The following is a 22,134-nucleotide window of genomic DNA, read 5'->3' on the forward strand; positions in this document are numbered from 1 at the left end:
AAATTTCCTTAAGTTTTAGAAAATTTACTCAAACTTCAAAGTACCTTGAAATTAAACGATGGTACAAAATCTTCATCTTCAGGAAGTTTATTGAGATTTTTAAGATCTCTGACAAACTGCTATGTAGTTCCCTAAACTGAAACGAAGATCCCTGAAGTTTTCTATCTTTACGAAATTCCCCGAACTTTTTCAAAATGCCCTGTACTTCTATGAAGTTATACGCAGTTCCTTGAATTATTACGCAGTCCACAAAACGTCATCATAGCTTGCTTCACGTCTACGTTTCTGGTTGATTTTTTGAATTTCCTGAATTTGTGCGGAGTTCTCTGAACTATGTCAAGTCCATGAGGTTTCATCAAAGCTCTGAAGTTATAAAAAAGGTCCCTGAATAATAAAGAGGTTCCATGCCATTAAACAATAAACTTCTACGAAGATACCTAAACTTGAATAAAGTTCCCACTTCTACGAAGTTTTCTGAACTTTTCCATGATCTCAGAACTCCAAATAATTTCACTAAATTTAGCTCATGATTCATCTGACATATGTTGGTCTTAATGCATAAAACAAAATATAATAATAATACCAAAGAAACATTCAAAATCAGGACAGTGTTCTAGTGAAAACAGTTAACGGAACATTAGTGTCAAACGAAGCATAAGTGTTACTAAACACATTAGCGACAGTATGAATAGCCTCATTCAGCCCATACTGTCAATTACGAGCTGCGAGGTGTATGAAGTGTCGTTGTCTTATAACTTTTTCAGGTACGAAGAAGAATAGTTATCAAAGCAGTGCGATGAAACTCCACGAAGTTCACTGAAGTTCGGTGAGCTTCTACAAAGTTAGCTGAACTGTAAAGAAAAATCTGCACTTCAAGAAAGTTTCCTGAACTTTTATAAAGTTCCCTGAAGTACCACGAAGTTTCTCGAAGAACTACAAAATTCCTTGCAACTCGGATAGCAGTTCGTACCCTGGTGTAGTGGCTGTAGGTGCATTGTCAGACAGCACCAGCAAATCAACAGAGGAAGTGGTAGAGGTGCTGCATGAAGAGGTGGTGATAATGGACGTGCCCTCAGGACGCCGATAAAGCATGCAAAAACGAACATCAGCATCCTCGGCAGAAAGGGCAGCCCTACTTTTGCTCAATAAAACAGATGAAATTATCCTTAGTAAGTAAAAAAATCTCCTTAAAATAGATCGGGTTGCTCCTTAAATGATTGATCAAAATACATCAAAAATCTTAAAATGCTCAGTAAATATTTGAAGTACGCTCCCTAAAATAAAGAAAACTGTACATTAAGCATTTGAAAATGCTCCTTAGTATGCATCGCTTTGCACCATTTTGAAGTGTAATTGTACCATATATCATCGGAAAAGCTGCTGTAGAAAGGTTAATAAGTACCATGAAATCAGCTGAAATGTTCAGTAAAAATGCACTAATGCACACAATGAGGAGCAACCCGATCTATTTCAAGGAGATTTTTTTTACTTTTTAAGGAGCATCGTCATTGTTTAATGATTCATTTACCTTTTAACCGGCAGAAAGGGTTTGCGGATCTGTCGAGATTCGATGCGTTGCAAGCACAAAAAATAGGAAATCGATTTAGATCTCCATTGTAATATTTGTTTAGTCCTTCGGCTCCGCAGAGCTTTCAAAGATATTGAGCCTACTAAATAAACATTTTGGAAAACAAGGTTTTCAATTCAGATACTGACCGTTGAGTGTGACAAATATGTTGGATTCATCCCAAAATTTACAATCCAGTTTTCTTATTTCTCATCAAATTTTCAGGTTGACTAATACTTGGGACGAACACACCATGCTTTTTGTATAAATGTATTTGAACAGTTCTCAAATTTAAGTACATGTTTGAATTAACTAGTGATGTCGGCTACAGCTTGAAAGGCTGAAAATACTGATTGATGAAGTCACACGAATCAATTTCAACAACAAAGTTTTTTTTTAAAGGGCCCTCCGAACTATCGGTTCTCTGCCCGCTGCAAAATACCTATCAATTTGATCCACCAAGATCAATCGGATCCAAATCAGGCTGTTCACTATCCTAAAATTTGAGCTAATTTGGTGGCGAACTGATCTGCACTGGCTCTTTGAAGTTTATATGGGAATTACTATAAGAAAAGTGTATTTTTTGTCCTCATCGTTCTTGCCCTACACCATAATTATTTATGGAAAAGTTGTCCATCAGAGCCCCCCCCCCCTCTTACGTGAAAATTTCCCAGCTACAACTTTGTTGAAAACCACTTTTTAATTGAATGTCAAGAAAATTTGTTATTAATTAATTTCCAAGTTGATAACTTGATGGTAGGATTAATCGGCTGTGTTCAGGGCAATACTGCATCTTGCCCTTATGACATAATAGCCTGGATTTTTTGTCCTATTATTAAAATGTTGTCTGCTGAGTAGTAAATGAACCATGTCAGAAGAACATCATCTTCCTAATCAATTGATAACTAATTATCCTAACGTTCAATTTTTCAACTCCCACATAAACTTCAAAGGGCCAAGTGCAGTATGAGTTCGCATCCTAATGAGAACAAATTTTGTGAGAATGATCAGGAGCTGATTTGAAATCGTTTGAACTTGGTGGAGCTAAATCAATATGTAGAACCATGAAAATTCCATGCGCATGGATCGGTAACAAATAACCCCGCCGGTAATTGGTTCGTAATCGTTTAACTCATCTTCCGCTTGAAATACTTCTATAAAACCACAATCTCTCAACCCTCAAAAACTGAATACCAACTGATTGAAATCAATCAATTGTACCAGCAACACGAGAATGTGACAGGACTACTCGATCAACAGTTCTCTGTTGTTTCTTTAGCACCAACCAGCCACTTTTAGCATGCACGCAGGACGTAGGTACGCTGCCGATCTCCCTGGAGCTCGCCGAGCTTAGCTCATGAGACACAGCACATGTGACACGATTGAGGCACGTAGGAACAAAAAAGAAATGCGAAATAATACGTCTCGAAATGTACCAGGCTCCGACGATCTTATAGAAAGCGTGTCTCTATCACGCGGGATGGATGCACGTGTACATTAACTCTGCTTAAATGTGACACTTTGAAAATAAATTAAGATGTTCGAAAATCCCTCTTTTGATGACCTTCCTATTTTCGAGAAGGTGTTTGTCAAAATTGATTCCTGGTCTGTGAGAAATAAGTCTGGTACAATAGCAGGTTTATTTGAAAATTTTCCATGTGCCAAATTTAAGTGAAAATTCACCAAATGGAATACAGACTCAGGCTGTGTGCCTCCGGTTAAATGTGTAGCGGAAAATTGACAATGTTTGAAAAATGATTGCTCTACAATTTATTGATAGATTTTAAATCTATTGATACCGAATAAATTTTTAAAGTATCTAGTTTTAGATGGTGCCAATAAATTTGAAATTTTTCAATAAATGGCTGAGCTATGATTTTTCAAGCATTGAAAGTTTGTCGTTACACATTTTACCGAGGCTTCGGGTTAGGAGTGTTAATGACATATATAGTAAATGCCAATATCGCCAATAAGGACAAATGTACCCATTCAGTTAAACTAGGATTAAGAAATTGACCTTAAGCCGCTTGATTACAGTAGACGTTAGCTAAGTGGAAAACCTTGGACTGAAACAAATACTCAGTTAATGGATATTTATCTGCCAAATTTAATTTCAATTTCTTGACATGAGCCGGATTGGCACTGATGCATTTTAAATATTTTTTTATTATCGGGTTTGGCACATGATATGCCTTTTAGTTAGCGATTGTCCCTTCGGTTGGTGGAAAGTCAACGCAACTCAGCGAACGTTGAAAATACGTAATGGAATAATTATTTACTTCTATTTTTTCAAACCAGTTTAGTTTGCATACGAAGCATATAATTTGAAGTATTTCACTAAATACATATATAATATACTAAAGACATTTCTCTCATGTAGAAGAATTAAAGAAAATCTGCAAAACTGATAGATTTAAAGCTTTGTTCAAAACCAGGAATTTTTATAAAAAAAAAACCAGGAAAACCGGGAAAAAAACCAGGAATTTCAAATCAGAAATTCACTTGCCACCCTGCTACTATCAAAAATAAGCAGAGTGACAGTAACGAGCGAAAAAAAAATACAACCTCAAAAACAAACACGTTCACCCGCGAGCATAGCACACATCGATCTCTCACTTTATAAAAACCTGGTTCGTGTAAATTTAGTCTATACTTGATGTGTTCATATACCACGTTGATACTTTAGGGGGAGTTAACAAATGTCCACGGTTGATACAAATTTAAAAAAAAAAATATGGATAATTTTCAAGAGGAGGGGGCCAAAACCTCTCAAAAACTGTCCATGTGGAATATGGACAGCCCCTATGAACAGCGCAATTGTCCAAGATGTTCAATTCTACTGATTAATGCGATTATTCGCGTAAATTTACTTGAGATGTGGGTGTAATTTAAGATAGCATCTACCGATACCTATGCATAAGCAATTAGTCCCAACATTATTATGATTTTTTTAAACGATATGGAATCACTTCAAATTTAATATGCTGCCCTTGCCAGCTACAGTTAGGAATACGAATTCTTATAAGCAGTATTTCCAGATATTACCTACATAAAGCCCAACAAAGCACGCAACGGAATCGAAAGAACGAGTTTATTACTCCAAAAAGTGCGCGAGCTGCAAACGAACCGAGAATGACATCGACAAAACCGTTAATTTATGTTTCCGTCCCACGCGATTGCCGAGCACAAGAGCATTCCTTAGCGAGAACTGAACTGCCAGAGCTGCTGGAACGAAAGCTAAAAATTCATTGAACTTCAACCAAAATCAATGAACGCTCCGAAAAGCGGAACAAAGCGCGAACTGCAGTGTCAGTGCTCTCCCCCTTTCCCCTTGCAACACCCCTTCAAAGTCGAGCCTTTAATGGGTTTCAATTGTTATGACATTTCCTTTTCGGGGGTGCTGGCTGCGTTGAAGACACGCGACTCCCTCCCAGGGTAACCTTTTGTAGTTATGCTCTGCTATATTATGGCTTCGTTGGAGTCAGTCCGTAAAGGCCGGCCGACTCAGGAAAAAGGAAATAAAACAAACACGGCAAAAGTGGTGCTCTTTCTAAGGGAAAGGAAGTTCATCACTCAGGAACCATTAATCAGTAGATTAATTAAGTCTCTAGACCCCATCAATTGTCGTAAGTGTGCCGCCTTCGCTTTCTTTCCTTCGGTTGTTGTGGGTTTATGAATGTTTGATTTTTTTTTTGGGATTTAGGTTATGTCATATGTCGTTGTTTTTTGCGCTGATTGCTCGTACTACTTGTAGCGTTTTGCTGGAGAAAATTGTTTCTTTCATCGGCATTTAAGTGCCCGTCCTAGATCTCATAAAGTTAAAGAATTACGCCTTCCTTGAGATGATCTCATCCTAGAGCGGTAATCCAGCTCATGACCCAGCTCCTAATTGATCTAGATCAAATTGCGTCTTGTTAGAGCACTTTCAATTAATTTGAATTCCCCAGCATAAAATGCATTAAGGCGCGCAACTGGCTTTAAACACCTCCTCCCCCCCCCCCCCCCCCCCACATTCCATGATCCCTATCTACGGTAGACATCTGGTAGTCCGCACTACATGTCTCTATAATGTAGTGTAATTTATGCAACACCATTCCATTCATATTTTATCGGATTGAGAGCAGTTGGCAATCGTACTTGGACCTGCTAACAATATCACCAGAGATGACGTGAGCCCTTTTTCAAGTCATGTGAGCTTTTTCAAACAAGCTTCGGTGCAGCAGGTTGCACTTGATGGCTTCTTTCAGCCGGGTTCGATTCCGAGTGTAATGCATTCAAACGAATCAGTTTCCTTGAAATGCACTCAAATGTTTGCATGTTTGTTTTGTTTGGTCGTCGCCGTAGTTGCGCTGGTATTTATGTTGAACAAACATGAAATGAAGGAATTATTCATCACTTTCCGGGAAAAAAAATCGTCGGTTCCGTTTCGAAACGTGCCCTCGTTAATCAGCATACCAGTGCAGGATTAAGAAGCCGTAAAAACTGATTCACCTCTCTCTAGCAAAGGGTTCGAAGCACTTGTGAATCCGATCTCGTAGAATCATCACTTTAGAATACAGTCAAGTCACGAAGGGTTTATGAGCATTTTAATGACCAATTAGACTGAACTCCAAATTGTGTTAAGTTTTTTATTTGGCCGCGCGTCTATGCTACGACACTGTGAAGGCGACTATTTCCACCAAATGCCGGCAAGAACGATGAAAGGTTTTCGGTATTCTTCTTTGATGTAACACACTCGTAAAAGTACTGGAAAGCTGTTGACTAAAATGAAACAAATTGCGCTTGATGGTTCTCGTATAGATTTGTATTCGGTTTGAGATTTTTAAATTTGTTTGATTTACATTGATATCTAAGAAATTTAACAATAAAATGAAAACATAACATATTTATCATTTTAAAATAAATTAAATGTTAGATTGTTGTCTCAGAAGATTCAACAGTTTACTCTGATGTTGATGCACCAGCAACTCTGCCACATGGCATTAGTAGGTCCGTGGAACATTGAAATTCGCGTTGAAGTAAACTAAAAGGCATCATAAATTAAAAATTTACTTTTTGAAAATGCATCCACGGAGGTTTTGCCCATGCATTTGGTTGCTGAAAGAAGTGAATGGAACGGTGTGAACCGATTTTGTGGGTGCAGAAATGTAGGATATGCAAAGTGAAGTTTATATATGCACACTTCAACAAAATTATGTAAATTTAGGGGGCATATACGAGCGTCAATTTTGACGAGAAACTTAGCTCAATAAAACGTACTTTTCGTCGAGTAACGAACTTTTCAGTCTCGGAGCACTTGATTTTAAATGACATTTTTGTTTACGTCTCATCCTTTATGTCAAAGATGGATTCCGTTACGTGTAAAATTAAATTATTTCTAAAGTGTTGTCATTGACATAAATATCGCCATCCAGAAGTCTGAAAATTTAACGCGATGCTTGCTTTTGTGCAGGAAACATTTATAGATTCATTTTTAATTTTGAACATTAAGTAGATCGCCGCTGATGGGCCCGTGAAAATGCGAAGTGGTACTAAGTAAATTGTATGAAAAAAGGATTCCGTCAATGTGTCCTTAACCCATTAACGCCTATCAATCTATATATAGATCAGTTATATTTATCGTTATTGTCGAGAAACTTGAGGTTAAAACTTATGCATGTCTTTACATTTATTCACCTATAAACAATTTAGATTTGAATCGACTCACTAGGTGGCACTAGTGTCTGTAGAAAACTTCATTTTATCAACCTTTATGTGTTAGATAGACAGATGCCGCATCTTTTGGTTTAGGTTTAGGTTTTTTGTTCAGATTGATCTCACTAGCTGGTTGTGTACATGCAATATCTCATGATCCAAGCTATATACAAAGTTCCGATTTTCTGCAATTTTGTTCAGGTGGCACTAGTGTTCTTATAAATTTCGTATAAATGCTTGTTCAGGAGGCTAGGATCTTTTGAATTGTGGACAGTTTAGTTCGGCATTCCCTCGATAGGTCTCACTAGTGTTCTTATGAATTTCGTGTGAATGAAGTGTCGTCATCGCGAGATCCTTTCTAGATACAAAGTAGCAATTTTATGCAGTGTTGTTCATTAAGCCAAAGCCTTTTGACTTGTAGACTGTTAAGTTCGGAATTCTCTCTCTACGTAGCTCTAGTGTACTTATAAATTTCGTGTACATGCAGGCAAAGTGGGGCTTACAGGGTGTCTATCCAACCGGTAAAACCTGGAAAAATTCGGGAAAACCCAAATTGTACCGGGAAAGATCATATATACTCATCCCAAGTAACAACTTTTATATTAGTCTTATAGGCCATAATTTGGTCTTGAAGAATCCTTTAAAAATTTAAACTTGTAATGTTACTTAACATCAATCAAGTTTATGGCACATACATCATTATATTGTCTTGCTTACAACTCTTTACTCTCACTCGCAATCTGTTCGTGCTCGGATCAAGCGGCGATTTTGTGGTTGTTCCTACTACGATAGCTAAATTTATAGAATTTCATATGGTATCATTGTAATGCATATGGTGTCATTGCTTGAATTATTTTGCTACAGTTTTCCGAGTGAAGCAGTTCTAGTATAAAGGCTGAGCGAGACATATCCTGTTACGAAGCTACTTCAAGATAGAGAAGCAGATTCATGCCGTCTCAAACTCCTTGCGAACTCCGATCATGCTTGGCATGAAAATTTGCGACACCGAACATAGAGATAAACTAAACATTAATTTCTGCACATTGTGCTAACCAAATACCAAGATTAGACCATCTTTAAATTCCGAAGTTAGTCTGTAAAACAGATCTGAATCCATACCTCTCACTCCAAAATCATGAGTTCAAATCTCACCCGGATAAAGCACGAATTCACGGGAGTGTGAAAATTACTAAAAGTAAAAAAAAAACACTTTCCTTGAAATTTTGCTAAGTATTCTCAAATTATCCTCTTGGAATACTGTAAAGATTCCTTTAACAGGGCTGGTAGCAGGTCACTTTTTAGTGACTTGGTCACTATTTTCAAGCCAGTCACTAAAAAGTCACTTTTTTCATCAAAATGTCACTACAGTCACTATTTCTTCAAATTTAGTCACTAAGTTACTTTTTTACGACCAATGTTGGGAGTAAAAAAAATTACTTAAAAACTCACATTATATCACAGATTGATTTGGTAACAAATATGTGTAAGAAAGATTCATTAAACATCCGTGTGTAAATTTTGACGGACAAGAAAAGTTTGCGAACAGACGGAAATGTTAACCGTCCAATTGATGATGACGGAATTGCTAATATTTTGATTTTTTTGATCTCGAAATGGTTATAGACCTATCACAAATTGTCAGAGGTTTTGAAAAAAAAGCTCTAGACCCAATAGTCTGGCTATTTTCCTTCGAGATCTTGCATCTTTTCCAAGCTTAAATGTCAAAAAATAGTCAACGAAAGTGTTCAAGCTCTCGACATTTTTCCAGGTCCAGGTCTTAGAAAAACAAAATATGTCCATGATAATAACATATTTTCTATGTTTCAGAACCATTTAAATTGTTCAAGGACTGTTAACTTACATTCTATATGTAAAACATATAGAAAATTATTTCAAGTCTTACAATTTTCTCAATTTGGTTGTTTAGAGATCTCGAATGTTTAAGCCCAGCAATAAAAAAAAATGTTCAAAACTCTAAAATGCATCCCTAAATCCCTAATTTTTCACGATCGAGATTTTTAGTCCTAGACGCATTCAAATTTTATTTTATGTCCGTGATCTTTCCATCTGGGAAATTTTTCTTTGTTCCATAATAATTAGATGTTTTTAAAACTGCGATCTAGAAAAGTTGTCTAGGTCCCATAGTTATGAATTTGTTTCTATGTGCTACAGAAGAGTCTCTTCTTGGGAAGAATGAAGATGATCAGTGCGCTATAGCGGCTACAAAGAGGAGAACGATTTTTTTTATTAAAATACTAATCGCTATTCGCATTGCTTCATCTATATCTTCGATATTTAAAATTGACTGTCCTAAAATTTTCAAAATTTGTTTAAATCTTTGAATTTGAACATTTTTCTCTGTGCCTCAATTTTGCGATCTTTTTTTGTTTAAAAGTCACTATTTGGTCACTATTTTTGTTATTTTAGTCACTAAAGTCACTACTATTGAATCACATACGCGCTACCAGCCCTGCTTTAAGTTCATTAAAAAAAAAATCATCATTGGAATTTCCTACTCTTTTCAATTCCAATCCTCAATTGAGAATAACAATTTTTGAACTTACTACATATTACATACTGTATTCTTTAGGGTCAACAGTTAAGCGAAATAATAATCTATGCTTCAAGTATGGATTTGGGTTATATCATGCGATAAAACTTGTGATGGTACTTGGAGTATTTTACCATATTTAACTTAGTTGAAGATGCTAATTTCAAATAACAGATTAAAGTGGTAATTTTTATACGATAGATGGAGGAGATGAAAGCATAGAGTTGATAGTTCCGTTAGAGTACGGCAGTGTGAAAATTGCATATTGATAGTAGATAGCGAGCTAGGACAACTTTTAAGGAAGGTACAAATCGGTTTTTTCATCTCTCTTTACCAAACTCCCCCTTTGGAAAGGGATGGTGAGGTTTTTTCATTTATTTATTTGATAAGGCTCAATTGAATTAAATTTACATAGCCGAGGATTCTTGTTCAATATACAAAAAAAAATCTTAAGACTATCGTCAAAAGGTACAACACAATAAACACCTTATCTTCCGCTATCCAAAAAGCCTCCTCCATCAGAGCGGGAGCCGCATCCAGTGGTTTCTTTGTATGGCAGTATCGCCAACGAAGGGCAGAGCGCATCCATTGCAGCAATGGACGCAAAACGTGGTCAGCTCTCACACACTCATCACGAAACGGTTGCTTTCCAAAGTCGTCGACGCATCGACCAAAATAACTGCTGTTGAAGAACTGCTGTTGAGTGATCTGCTTTTGTCGACAGCCGAGTGAACTCTGTTAGAGACTTATTATGATAATAATAATAAAATGTCGAACGACGAGCTTTTTCTAATAAAACATATGTTTCTCTAAGTAAAATGTTGTCCATTTTACGATACACGCTATGACGACTTTTATTCAAAGTGAATGTAGGGTTTTTGATCTAATTTCCGTCCTACTAAGCACAACCCGCGCTTTACATATCTTTTATGAACGAGTTTAAACAAAAAATTGAATATTTCTGTCAAAGATGACTTCTAAATTCATTCACCTTTCCATGCGTACCGTCGGATTTAATAAAGAGTCACAAATTGTTGAGATATTGTTTAAAATCTAACACTGCTTCTTGATTCTAAATTCGTTCTACGAGTTTCAATTCCGTCCTAACGCATTGAAACGCCATTAGATTTTCTTCGTCCTACGGATAAACGTAGAAAAAGAGGATTCGCTAAGAGCGCTTCTTTTGTTTTGAGAACAATGAGCGCAAATATTCATATAATGCGCTCTAACTGGATTTATGTTGTAGCAAATGGACCTGCGCATCAGAACCAACCCTTTTATTGATTTGTACATGGTGCAATCATTGATATTATTGATCTTTTCTGATCGATAGAACGGAAATGCGCGATTAAGACGAAGTAGTGCTCTACCCTACCTATAATTTTATTTCATTAGATGATAGTTTGGGACCTCTAGTTTCATAATCTGTAAGATTTAAAATATTTCATCGGTGAAAATTTGATTTTTGTTTTTACATTTTTTATGTTTTTTTTTTTAAACGTAAAAAATACGTTCTGATTTTTAAAAAAATATTGGAACAAGATGTCGCAAATCTAAAAACAGTAGTTTTGTCTCTAGTTTACAGAAAAAATTACGTGTAAAAACATTTTTTTCTGTGTCATCATGGAAAAAGCTGGACTCAAGAAACCGGAAAAATCAACCATTTTTTCGTATTATATTATCTCTTAAGTGCAGACGCCTACTGTTATTTATATCATTGGTGTTGTCATGAAATGAGGAGGTACAGAAAAATGCAGATCGTCAAATGCATTTGTATAAGTAACCCAAAAATATTGTAAACACAAATAGTGACGTCACTACTTACATGGGCAGCAAACGGAGCCCTGCGTATGTAGTTGAGATATCGCTTATATCGTACAGTGGTGCCACTTGCACACATGGGTTGAAACGGTTGACGTTTTTTACTACAGTCGCTTCGTTGTCGTGCGCGACAGTCCGTCGTACACTCATGCTCTAACGTCATCTCCCTCACACATCACAAACGGTAGCATAACATTCGAGCAAAAAGAAAATCTTCAAATAACTATCATATGACATGTGTGATTTCGTTCTAATTCCTCAATTTGGTGTACATTAATCCATTTATGATCAGAAATGTTGTTACTAAGACAGAATTCAAACAAGCACAACATCAGCAGCTCTTATTATTAGAAAAACTATAATACATACATTCGTGACGGTCTGCAACGACAGAGCCTGTCATATGACATTTTAGTTTGGTACTGTACTATGATAGCTTGTTTTACAAGTGTTGGAGGCAAAAGCAGTTGATTATTACAGAAAATGTGTCGACTACCGTGACCGCTTACAAGACTGCTCACACAACATAGCCAATTGCTTCACCATTGAAGATATGTCAGATTTTGTATCATCAATATAAGCGTATGCTTCAATTGAAAAGTAAAAACCATAATGTGTGGTCACGAGGAGAACCATGGAATAGTGTGCATTTTGTGCTTTAAAAATGCAAAACAGCCGAAATTCATTCATCAAACCCTGGAGTCAGTGATTGTTATGTACTCACTCTCTCTTGGGGTAGATCATTGCCCTTACCACAACAGCACAGACGAAAACCTACCTTGTGATCGAGCCACCGACAGCTATACACTTCACAGCCACCAGCATATGGATCGAAGAGTCACCGTTGGCTGTACACGCTACAGCCACCAGCGACGGAATGCCTCTCTCAAACGAAGGACCACGACACAACTCGTGATCAAACCACCGACAGCTGTGCACCTCACAGCCACCAGTAGTGGGATGATGAGCCACTGACAGCTGTGCACACCACAGCTACCAGCGAACGGACGATGCACCGTTGGCTGCGCACACCACAGCGGACAGCGTAGGAACGATGGGTCGCTGATAACTCTTCAGCCACCAGTCGTTGAGCTGCCAATAGCTGTAACCACTACAGCCACCAGCGCAGTAATCTCTCTCTCTCTCTCTCTCGAAGGACCACGGCAAAACTGCCGAACACAAGGCTCTGATGAGCAGGGAAACAGGAAAGTTCAACTCTTTTAAAAGTGTCCACTAGGTGGAACTTATGGAAGATGAATCGATCACCACATGCAACCAGTGGATGAACGAACAGCAACTGGACGAAGCACGAATGCTCGGGAAATCTCCGTTCTCGGACGAAAAGAATGAGACACTGTTCTCAATTCTACCTTTATTTATTCGCTGCTTCCTCTTCAATGGTTAAATGCAGGATACTGAATGAAACATGAAATACAATGTTGTTTACTTTTATACTCTTTCATCGGCTGCGTCAGCCAATCCGGATGCGCCATTCGATGACGTCGTTCGTTTTCCTATTGGAAGCGTTCATCGCGTACATACTCCCGCCGGTTGGAATACCATTCCAAAAGCGGAAATCTTCGATTGGTCGTTGTCGGTAATAGGAAGAGGCGCCAACTTCCGAATGGAGCGCCGGAATACTCCCGTTGCAGTCTTCACGTCGGCGACTCTGATCACGTCATCCCTTCCCGGGTAAAGAGCAACAATTTGACCCAACCTCCATGACTGAACTGGGCCCATTAAGGGCTGAATTCCTCTCGGCTTAGTCCTGAAACACTTTACGCAGCTTCGAGTCACTTTCCGGATGGCAGATCGAGCATTTACCAACCAGTACTTCTGCCTTATTGCTGCCAGCAAACCGGATGGCCCTTCATGCAGTCTCTCCTCGTGATATTGACGAATCAACATTTCCGTCACTCGGTGATTGCGTGGAAGAAGTAATTGGTGCTTGGCGTCATACGGTAATTTAGAGTTTTGTAGACGCCCGCCGACGCGAAGGAAACCTTCTTCGTCCAGGAATGGTTGAAGATTCGCCAATCGCTTCGGCAACTCCTTACGCTGAACACACTGGATCTCCTCGTTCAATCCGGTCCTCTGCAAAATCCTTACTATGTAATCCAATGCCTTCCGCATGTCTTGCCCAGAAATGTATCTTGCATGTTTACGATTCTCCTTTTTCATTCGTATCAGTCGAGTGAATCTCACCACCTGCGCCAATACACGTTGCAGCTTGGAAAACGATCCGCACCGCTCGAATACCGGATCGTCTTCAACATCGACCGCTGGGTTACACACTTGAACTTGTCGCATTTCTGGTAACTCTTCATCTTGAATCACCGGAGTCTCCTGGATATCGTAGTTAACATCTTGCAGAAATAGTGGACCATTCCACCACATATCAGAACGATGCAACACACCAGGGTAACACCCTCTGGACACCAAATCCGCAGGATTATTCTCGGATCTGACGTACTTCCACTCGTAGGCACTAGTCAGTTTGTTAATATCCAAAACTCGGTTTCTGACGTAGACTTGAAGTTGATCCGGATTCTTCTTTATCCATGCCAGCACAATTTGGCTATCAGACCACAGCTTGATATCGTGGAATTCGGTTTTCAGAATAGGGATCACTACACTAACCAGTTTGGCCAATACCACAGCGGCACACAGCTCTAATCTAGGTATTGTGAGACGACGCAGAGGGGCAATCCTTGACTTACTGCAAAGCAGCCTAACTGACACTGCCCCGTCCTCCTGAACACAACGCAAATAAACGCATGCACCATAAGCAGTACACGACGCATCAGAGAAGCCGTGAATCTCAATACGTTGAGCTCCAGGAGCCATAACACATCTCGGTATTCGTATCTCGTTCAGTTGTACCAATGACTGATGTAAGGTCACCCATCTACTCAACAACTCGCCCTCTAGGGTATCGTCCCATCCCAGACCATCAGCCCACAATTGCTGCATGATGGACTTAGCCAAAACGATCACAGGTGATATGAGGCCAAGGGGATCAAACAGTTTGGCGATTTGTGAGAGAACATACCTTTTAGTCACCTTCACATCCGGTTGCATCACTTCCGGGTTTCTCCAAAACAGGAACTGATCACATCTTGGGTCCCACAGAACACCTAAAGCTCGAATCGCTTCATTGGTACCAGAATCTCCTATTCGAACTAGCTTTTCACGGTCTTGATCCGGAACACCTTTAAGAATTTCGTCGTCGTTGGTACACCATTTTCGGATAGGAAATTTTCCTTTCATCATAAGCTCCTCGATATCACTTCGCAGTTGCTTCGCGGATGCAAGTGTTGGGGCACCACTCAATATATCGTCCATGTAGCAGTCCTCTAATATCGCCTCTGCAGCTGCAGGAAAGTTGGATCTTTCCTCTCTCGCTAGTTGAACCATGGACCTCACTGCCAAAAACGATGCAGGAGACGTCCCGTAGGTCACCGTTAACAACTCCATCACTTTTATCGGGTCCATCGGTTGGTCACGCCAGAAAGTTCTGTGGTAATGTGTCTGTCTTGGATCAAGTTTCACTTGCCTAAACATTTTCTCAACGTCTCCAGAAAATGCATATATGTGCATCCGGAAACGTAATTGGATTGTAAACAGATCGTTCTGAATTTTCGGTCCAATCATCAGAACTTCGTTGAGGGATAATCCGTTAGACTTCACCTTGGCGTCAAATACAACACGTAACTTTGTGCTGGTACTTGTAGGTTTAAGTACAGCATGATGTGGCAAATAGTAGCTCTGTTGGCCAGGCGGATCGTCTTCCTCACGGATCTCGTGGCAATGACCAAGGTCCTTGTACTCCTGCATAAACTCTTGGTACATCTCTTTCATCTCGGGTTTATTGGTTAGATGTTTCTCAATTGACAGGAACCTCTTCAACGCTAATGATCGGGAGTTTCCTAGTTCATTGATGGACTCACGGAACGGTAGTTGAACCACGAATCGGCCATCCTTATCTCGTCGATAAGTTTTGCAGAAGTGATCTTCTATCGCTTGCTCTTCATTCGTCAGGACTTTTTCTTCTGGAAGTTCTTCTTGCTCGAAAAACCTCTGAATGCTCTTCAGCAACAGATCCTCATTTGTGGCGCACAGCACGTTGACGACTTCCTCCTCGGACTCTTCTAAAGCACCGGCAATAACCCATCCGAACTGAGTCTCGTACAGTACGGGTAGATTATCAGAGAGTTTCAGCTGAGCTTGTTTCAGGATTTTGAAAAACAGCTCGGCACCGATCAGTAGGTCCACTTCTCTCGGTTCGTTGAAGCTTGGATCGGCCAACACAATACCACTCGGGAACTTCCACTCCGAGATGTCAACTGGAACAGATGGAATCTTTCCTGTCACTCTAGCTGTCACCAAACAGTCCATGTCACCTTGGAAATCGGTGTAGTCGGAGAAACACTTCAGGATCACACGATGACGAATTTGAGATCTGGCGCCACCCACTCCTACGACTGGCACGTTGGCAGGATACTTCGGAAGCGCTAGCAGTTTTACAGCAGATTCAGAAACCAGGTTGATCTGAGACCCGGAATCGAAGAGAGCACGCAACTTGAAGTTCCTTCCGCTCTTTGACGTAACATTCACCAATGCGGTCATCAAAAACACTTGTTTCGCTCGTTGTTGCATACTGGAACAGGCAGTAGACACAGGATCCTCAGGAACAGCTGCTGCTGTCTGCATCTCCTGCGGCTTGGATGTTCCACCTGGAGTTTTCTGCTTCGGCTCAGCTTGGGATACCTGCTCGAAGTGCAACATGATATGATGCTTTTTGGAACACCTCGAGCATGACTTATCTGATGGACAAGCCCTGATTTGATGGCCTTTCCTAAGGCAGTTGAAACATAGTCCGAATTGCCTCACCTTGGTAACACGCTGATCAACACTCATGCTCAAGAAGGAAGGACACTTGTAATTGCAGTGTTGACCCGCGCATATTTCACACACATTCTCCGATGAACTGGATGTAGCTGGATTGGAGGTTCTTTGCGATGAACTGGTTTTCCCCATCATAAGAGGCTTAACAGCTGCCTTAGCTGAGGACGCCTTGTCTACTTCACATCTCTCAAGTACCTGGCAATAACTTCTTAGGAACTTCATGGATTCTTCGAGGTCAGGAAGTTCTCCGTGCTCCATGGTGAGCTCCCACTGCTTCCGCGTTTCTCCATCAAGGCACATTGTAAGTAGCTTCACCACGATAAGACCGGCTGTTCCAACAACCTTCTGCTCCATGAACCGCAATCCTTCCACGTGGCGATTGCATGTATCGATAAGGTTTCTTAGCTCCTTGAAGCTTTGTTTGGCTATCGGTTTCATCGACAATAAACCGGAAATATGGGTGTCAATAATCACTCTCGGATTTTCAAAGCGCTCCTCTAACAACTCCCATGCTTGCTGATAGTTGTTGTCGTTGATGATTCTCGCATTAAGGATACCGGAAGCTTCACCGATCAGCGCCTTGTCCAGGTATTGCAGTTTAGTTGCATCGGAGTCGCCACACTTTCGGATCAAGTCATTGAAGAGAGCTTTGAATTTTGGCCAACCTTCGTACTTCCCATCGAAGGTTGGGATCGGCGTCTTCAGAGGTTGCTGAGTCACAATCACTTGGGGAACTCCATTATTAGGTTGTGGATCAGCACGAAGTAACTCCAACAGTTGATTCAGCTTCACTAACGCCTCCGTGTGCAGCTCGTCGAACTCGTCCAACTTATTGTCCTGATCCTCCATGTTTTCACTAGTACACTGAGCCACGATCAAGTCATGCTTCACCGCATACTCCGAATAATGTAGTTCCAATTTCTTCTCATAAGCCTTCAACTGGGAAAGGCTCGCTGTTTCAGGTTCATCCATAGCTTCGTTTAGCTTCTGGACGATCATTGTCACTCGCGCCTTTACTTGTCCTCGTTGATGAATTAATTGCTTCAATTTCGTCATGATTATACTTTTCACTACAGTTCACTCTCAACACTCACAGTTTTTAAGGGTACTACTGTACTTGTGATCGTAGGTTTCAAACACTTTTCACTCAATCGGGCACAAACTCGTTGGAAGGAAGGGTCACGAATATTCGCGGATGGACGTATCACACCGGTTGATATCCGGCTCGAAGGACCAATTGTTATGTACTCACTCTCTCTTGGGGTAGATCATTGCCCTTACCACAACAGCACAGACGAAAACCTACCTTGTGATCGAGCCACCGACAGCTATACACTTCACAGCCACCAGCATATGGATCGAAGAGTCACCGTTGGCTGTACACGCTACAGCCACCAGCGACGGAATGCCTCTCTCAAACGAAGGACCACGACACAACTCGTGATCAAGCCACCGACAGCTGTGCACCTCACAGCCACCAGTAGTGGGATGATGAGCCACTGACAGCTGTGCACACCACAGCTACCAGCGAACGGACGATGCACCGTTGGCTGCGCACACCACAGCGGACAGCGTAGGAACGATGGGTCGCTGATAACTCTTCAGCCACCAGTCGTTGAGCTGCCAATAGCTGTAACCACTACAGCCACCAGCGCAGTAATCTCTCTCTCTCTCTCTCTCGAAGGACCACGGCAAAACTGCCGAACACAAGGCTCTGATGAGCAGGGAAACAGGAAAGTTCAACTCTTTTAAAAGTGTCCACTAGGTGGAACTTATGGAAGATGAATCGATCACCACATGCAACCAGTGGATGAACGAACAGCAACTGGACGAAGCACGAATGCTCGGGAAATCTCCGTTCTCGGACGAAAAGAATGAGACACTGTTCTCAATTCTACCTTTATTTATTCGCTGCTTCCTCTTCAATGGTTAAATGCAGGATACTGAATGAAACATGAAATACAATGTTGTTTACTTTTATACTCTTTCATCGGCTGCGTCAGCCAATCCGGATGCGCCATTCGATGACGTCGTTCGTTTTCCTATTGGAAGCGTTCATCGCGTACAGTGATTGTTGCCAATTTTTTACCAGATTATAGTGAAAATAATGAGATTTATCCTAAAGGTCGCCAAAATTCAAATCCTTTTGAATATTTCCGGAGATGTCAAAGAGCAATTAGTTGCTAGTGCAATTCGAAATACGAACTCTGTTTCAAAAAAACTGCTGTACAGCTGTCAAATTGTCACCGAAGAAAAACACGTGTATCAGTGGAATATAAGCTTTCGTCTACAGGAGAGATTTCAGTGAGGTACGATGAACAAACTTTCAACATATCAGTGTTCTTTTTTTCCGTTCAGGTTCTTTACTGCTCAGAGGTTTCAGTGAGTTTATCGTCTCTCTGACTACCTGTCAAAGATGGCAGAAATCGTGGTTCGTATCCTTACGGGTCCTCACTATGTGCTCCTTTGAAAAATCATAAACAACAACTTGTTTGAAGGTCACACCTTCAAAGTAGATAGCTATTAGATTATAAATATTGACAGACAATAATCATATTACCCTAGTATGTTTTACATATTTTACAAGCATATTAAAAAACAATTTTCGTGTTTTTCGCCTGTTAAATAAGCACTCAAACCATCACTTTTGAAATGTATTTCCGATATAGCCATCACAAATTCAATGTTGTTTTCTTATTGCTTATATGTTTTCTGATAATATACTCATTCAAAGTTTCATATTAAAAGAACTTAATTCTTTGAGTTTCACCCATTTTTTTCTACATTCATCGAGCATTATCAAAGTAACCCCAAATCAAACAACTGAAGCTCGGTCACAAAACTAAAAAAATAGTGCAAATGCTTTAATTACCGTTAAACATATTACTAACGAATTAACTCTTGGATCCTCAGTACTTGTTTTAAAAATAAAAAATTTGAAAAACATTCATTGCTGTAAAAATTATTCAGAATATACTTTATAAAACTATCAATGATACCCCGTTTTACGGTACATTCACTTTGAACAAAAGTGGCCTTTAAACATAGCGTGCGATATCTTCACTCGTTCTTGAGATACATATATGGCATAGCGATGTTCCCGCACATGGACTTACGCTTAAGGCCCACGCACATTAGATCCGGATCGGACGCGTTGCGGCAAAGTGACAGCTAAATCTATTGTCTAACTGTCAAATTTACGTCAACGCAACGCATACGGATCTAATGTGAATGGCCCTTTACATATTGCTATATCGAAATCAGTATTCTTATGAGAGAGAGAGAGAGAGAGAAGAAGAAACGAGAAAGTGAAGTAAAGGTAAAGCTTATTACAGTAAACTCGTTCTAAATAGCTATTTGCGATCAACGAGTTAGGAATGATTTTCAAGTAATAGTGGTAAATTTTTGAATTTTGCATGGGAAATGTGGTTGAAGTAGCCTGGACTTCCACCGAGCTAGGGAGAATATCGCGTTAAAGAGAATGAGACTTTTTGTATCTAGTTCGTTTCTATCGCGTTAGCTTTACGGAGCCGATAATTAATTGTTCATTGTTTGTAACAAAATTCACTTATTTCTGTTGGGCCGAATATTCGTGGATACATTGTCGAAGGATAGGATCATGAAAGGAGCTTGGGGTGGGGTTTCGTTGTCGTTGTCGCCAGTTTGAACGGTAAAGCGAGAGAATGATACTTGACTATATTTGAATTCTGATATTTACCACATTGTATTGTTAATTATTCTTGTTTTGACTTATGTTACCATAATTGAGTCTTGGCGTCTCAACGGAATCATCTGGAGATCTCAAGATTTTTGTTTAAACTCAAAGGTTTTAGATGAAAGCACACGTCACACACGTGGTATTACGTGAAATATTACTTGGACTTGTTATAATCGATGAAAACAAACCGGTGCCGACTGGGATTGAACCCAGGCCTTTTGGGGTAGAGACATCATGATGATTGAAAATGGCAATGGTTGTATAAGTAAAAAAAAAGGATAATTTCCAAAACCTAGTTGTAAATGTAAATCTTCAAAATCTTCCCAACATGAAGAAAAGAAGAATTGTTGATAAGTATTCCTAATACTTAATGTTGAAATCAGATCCCATTTCAAATACAGTCAACTCTCCTTCTCCCTTGGTGGGTATCTAGGCTACTTCGACTACATTTCCCATGTACATTTAATACCGTAACTCGAAATCCTTTTCTAACTCGTTGTTCGCTTGAATATCTATTTTATCACCTCCCTTTTCTCGTTTTATCTCTCTCTCTCTCTCTCTCTCTCTCTCTCTCTCTCTTTCTCGACCATTCTCCTTTTCTCTCATTCTCATATTTACTCACACCGCATATTAGGTTTTGCAGCGTCGGGGTTAACCTCAATCTGATGACAGTTCAGTGGTACTGTTTACGTGGACTTAGTCGATTTTTTCTTGGTTAGATTTTCTGGATAATTTTTCAGATTGCAGTGAGATGTAAACCACACTTTTGCAATGTCCACGAGCAACATCCTTTCACCACGCATTTCCTCGACAATTCTCAAGTTAAAATTCGGAAATTTTAAAATATATATTTTTCGAAAAAACGACTAAGTGCTTGTAAACAGTATCACTGAACTGTCAAAAAGGTTCAGCCGATTAACACTGAGTTCATTTGTGACGTCACGCTGCAGTACCTAATAGCACTACAAGGATACTCATTGTGATATATCAATATGTAAGCGTAAGTCCATGTGCGGGAACCTCGCTTTGCCATATATCTCAACTAGAGATGAACTAGCCAACGGCTAAAAATCTCTCTAATAAAGACAAAAAAAAACATATCTCAAGAACGAGTGAAGGTATCGTAAAATATACTGTTTTAAAAAGCTCATCGTTCGAGATTTTGCACTTAGAGCCCTTGCACCACCTCTAAATGTAACCGATGTCAAATTTTGATATGTTACATAATTAGTCCCAATAATGATTTTCCACATGGGAAATCATGTCCCCGAACGATTATTAAAAATAAGCCCCACCGTAAATTCCAGGGCCGACATCTCGAAATTATTTCAAGATACAACGTTGCTGTCCTCTGCAATGTTGTTCAGGAAGCCAACGTTTAGTTTGGAATACACTCGCTAGGTGGCACTAGTGTTCTTATGAATTTAGTGCATGTAAACGACACGGGTCGACATCTCGAGATCCTTGCTAGATACAAAGTTGCTGTTTTTTACAAGCTGGAAGCAAGAAGAAGTATTAGATTTTTAACAATGTGTCTACAGTTTGTAACTCGTTATCAAATTCAAAAGTACATATGGAACGGTAAATAAATGTATAAGTCATCTATAGTAGAATCATTCCATTTTCTGTTTTCATATCCATTCGAAAAGAACCATGAAACCATATGTTGAAAATTAGTTCAAATGCCGTGGAAATTCTTTTAAGGTTTGGATAAACAAATTATTATGCTATACCACTGGGACACAATCAACACCGAGAGATACAACTGCTGGTGTCTCCGTTCACGGCTGAAAGCGAACTGTTTTAATATTCCTTTTTAGGCAAACATTTGGCTCTCTACTCTCGAATGATTCTAGATGATTTTCACAGTGATAC

The 22,134-nt window shown here is 39.6% G+C and overlaps 2 protein-coding genes across 3 annotated transcripts in view; one reads left to right on the top strand and one right to left on the bottom strand.

Moving 5' to 3' along the window:
- uzip (unzipped) overlaps positions 1 to 22,134 on the top strand; it is a 314,941-nt gene that overhangs the window by 120,495 nt on the left and 172,312 nt on the right. The window lies entirely within an intron of this gene.
- LOC135699371 (uncharacterized) lies at positions 13,161 to 17,540 on the bottom strand. Its single transcript, XM_065219611.1, has one exon. The coding sequence runs from the start codon at positions 17,538 to 17,540 to the stop codon at positions 13,161 to 13,163; it is 4,380 nt and encodes a 1,459-aa protein (XP_065075683.1).

This window comes from Ochlerotatus camptorhynchus, unplaced genomic scaffold, assembly GCF_037179485.1.
Source record: "Ochlerotatus camptorhynchus isolate MF236.1 unplaced genomic scaffold, CSIRO-AGI_Acam_v1.1 ptg000107l, whole genome shotgun sequence".
In the NCBI taxonomy this organism is placed as follows: Eukaryota; Metazoa; Arthropoda; class Insecta; order Diptera; family Culicidae; genus Ochlerotatus; species Ochlerotatus camptorhynchus.

Excerpts from the sequence above, each read along its gene's own strand:
- LOC135699371 (XM_065219611.1), bottom strand. The coding sequence starts at position 17,540 with ATGATCGTCCAGAAGCTAAACGAAGCTATGGATGAACCTGAAACAGCG.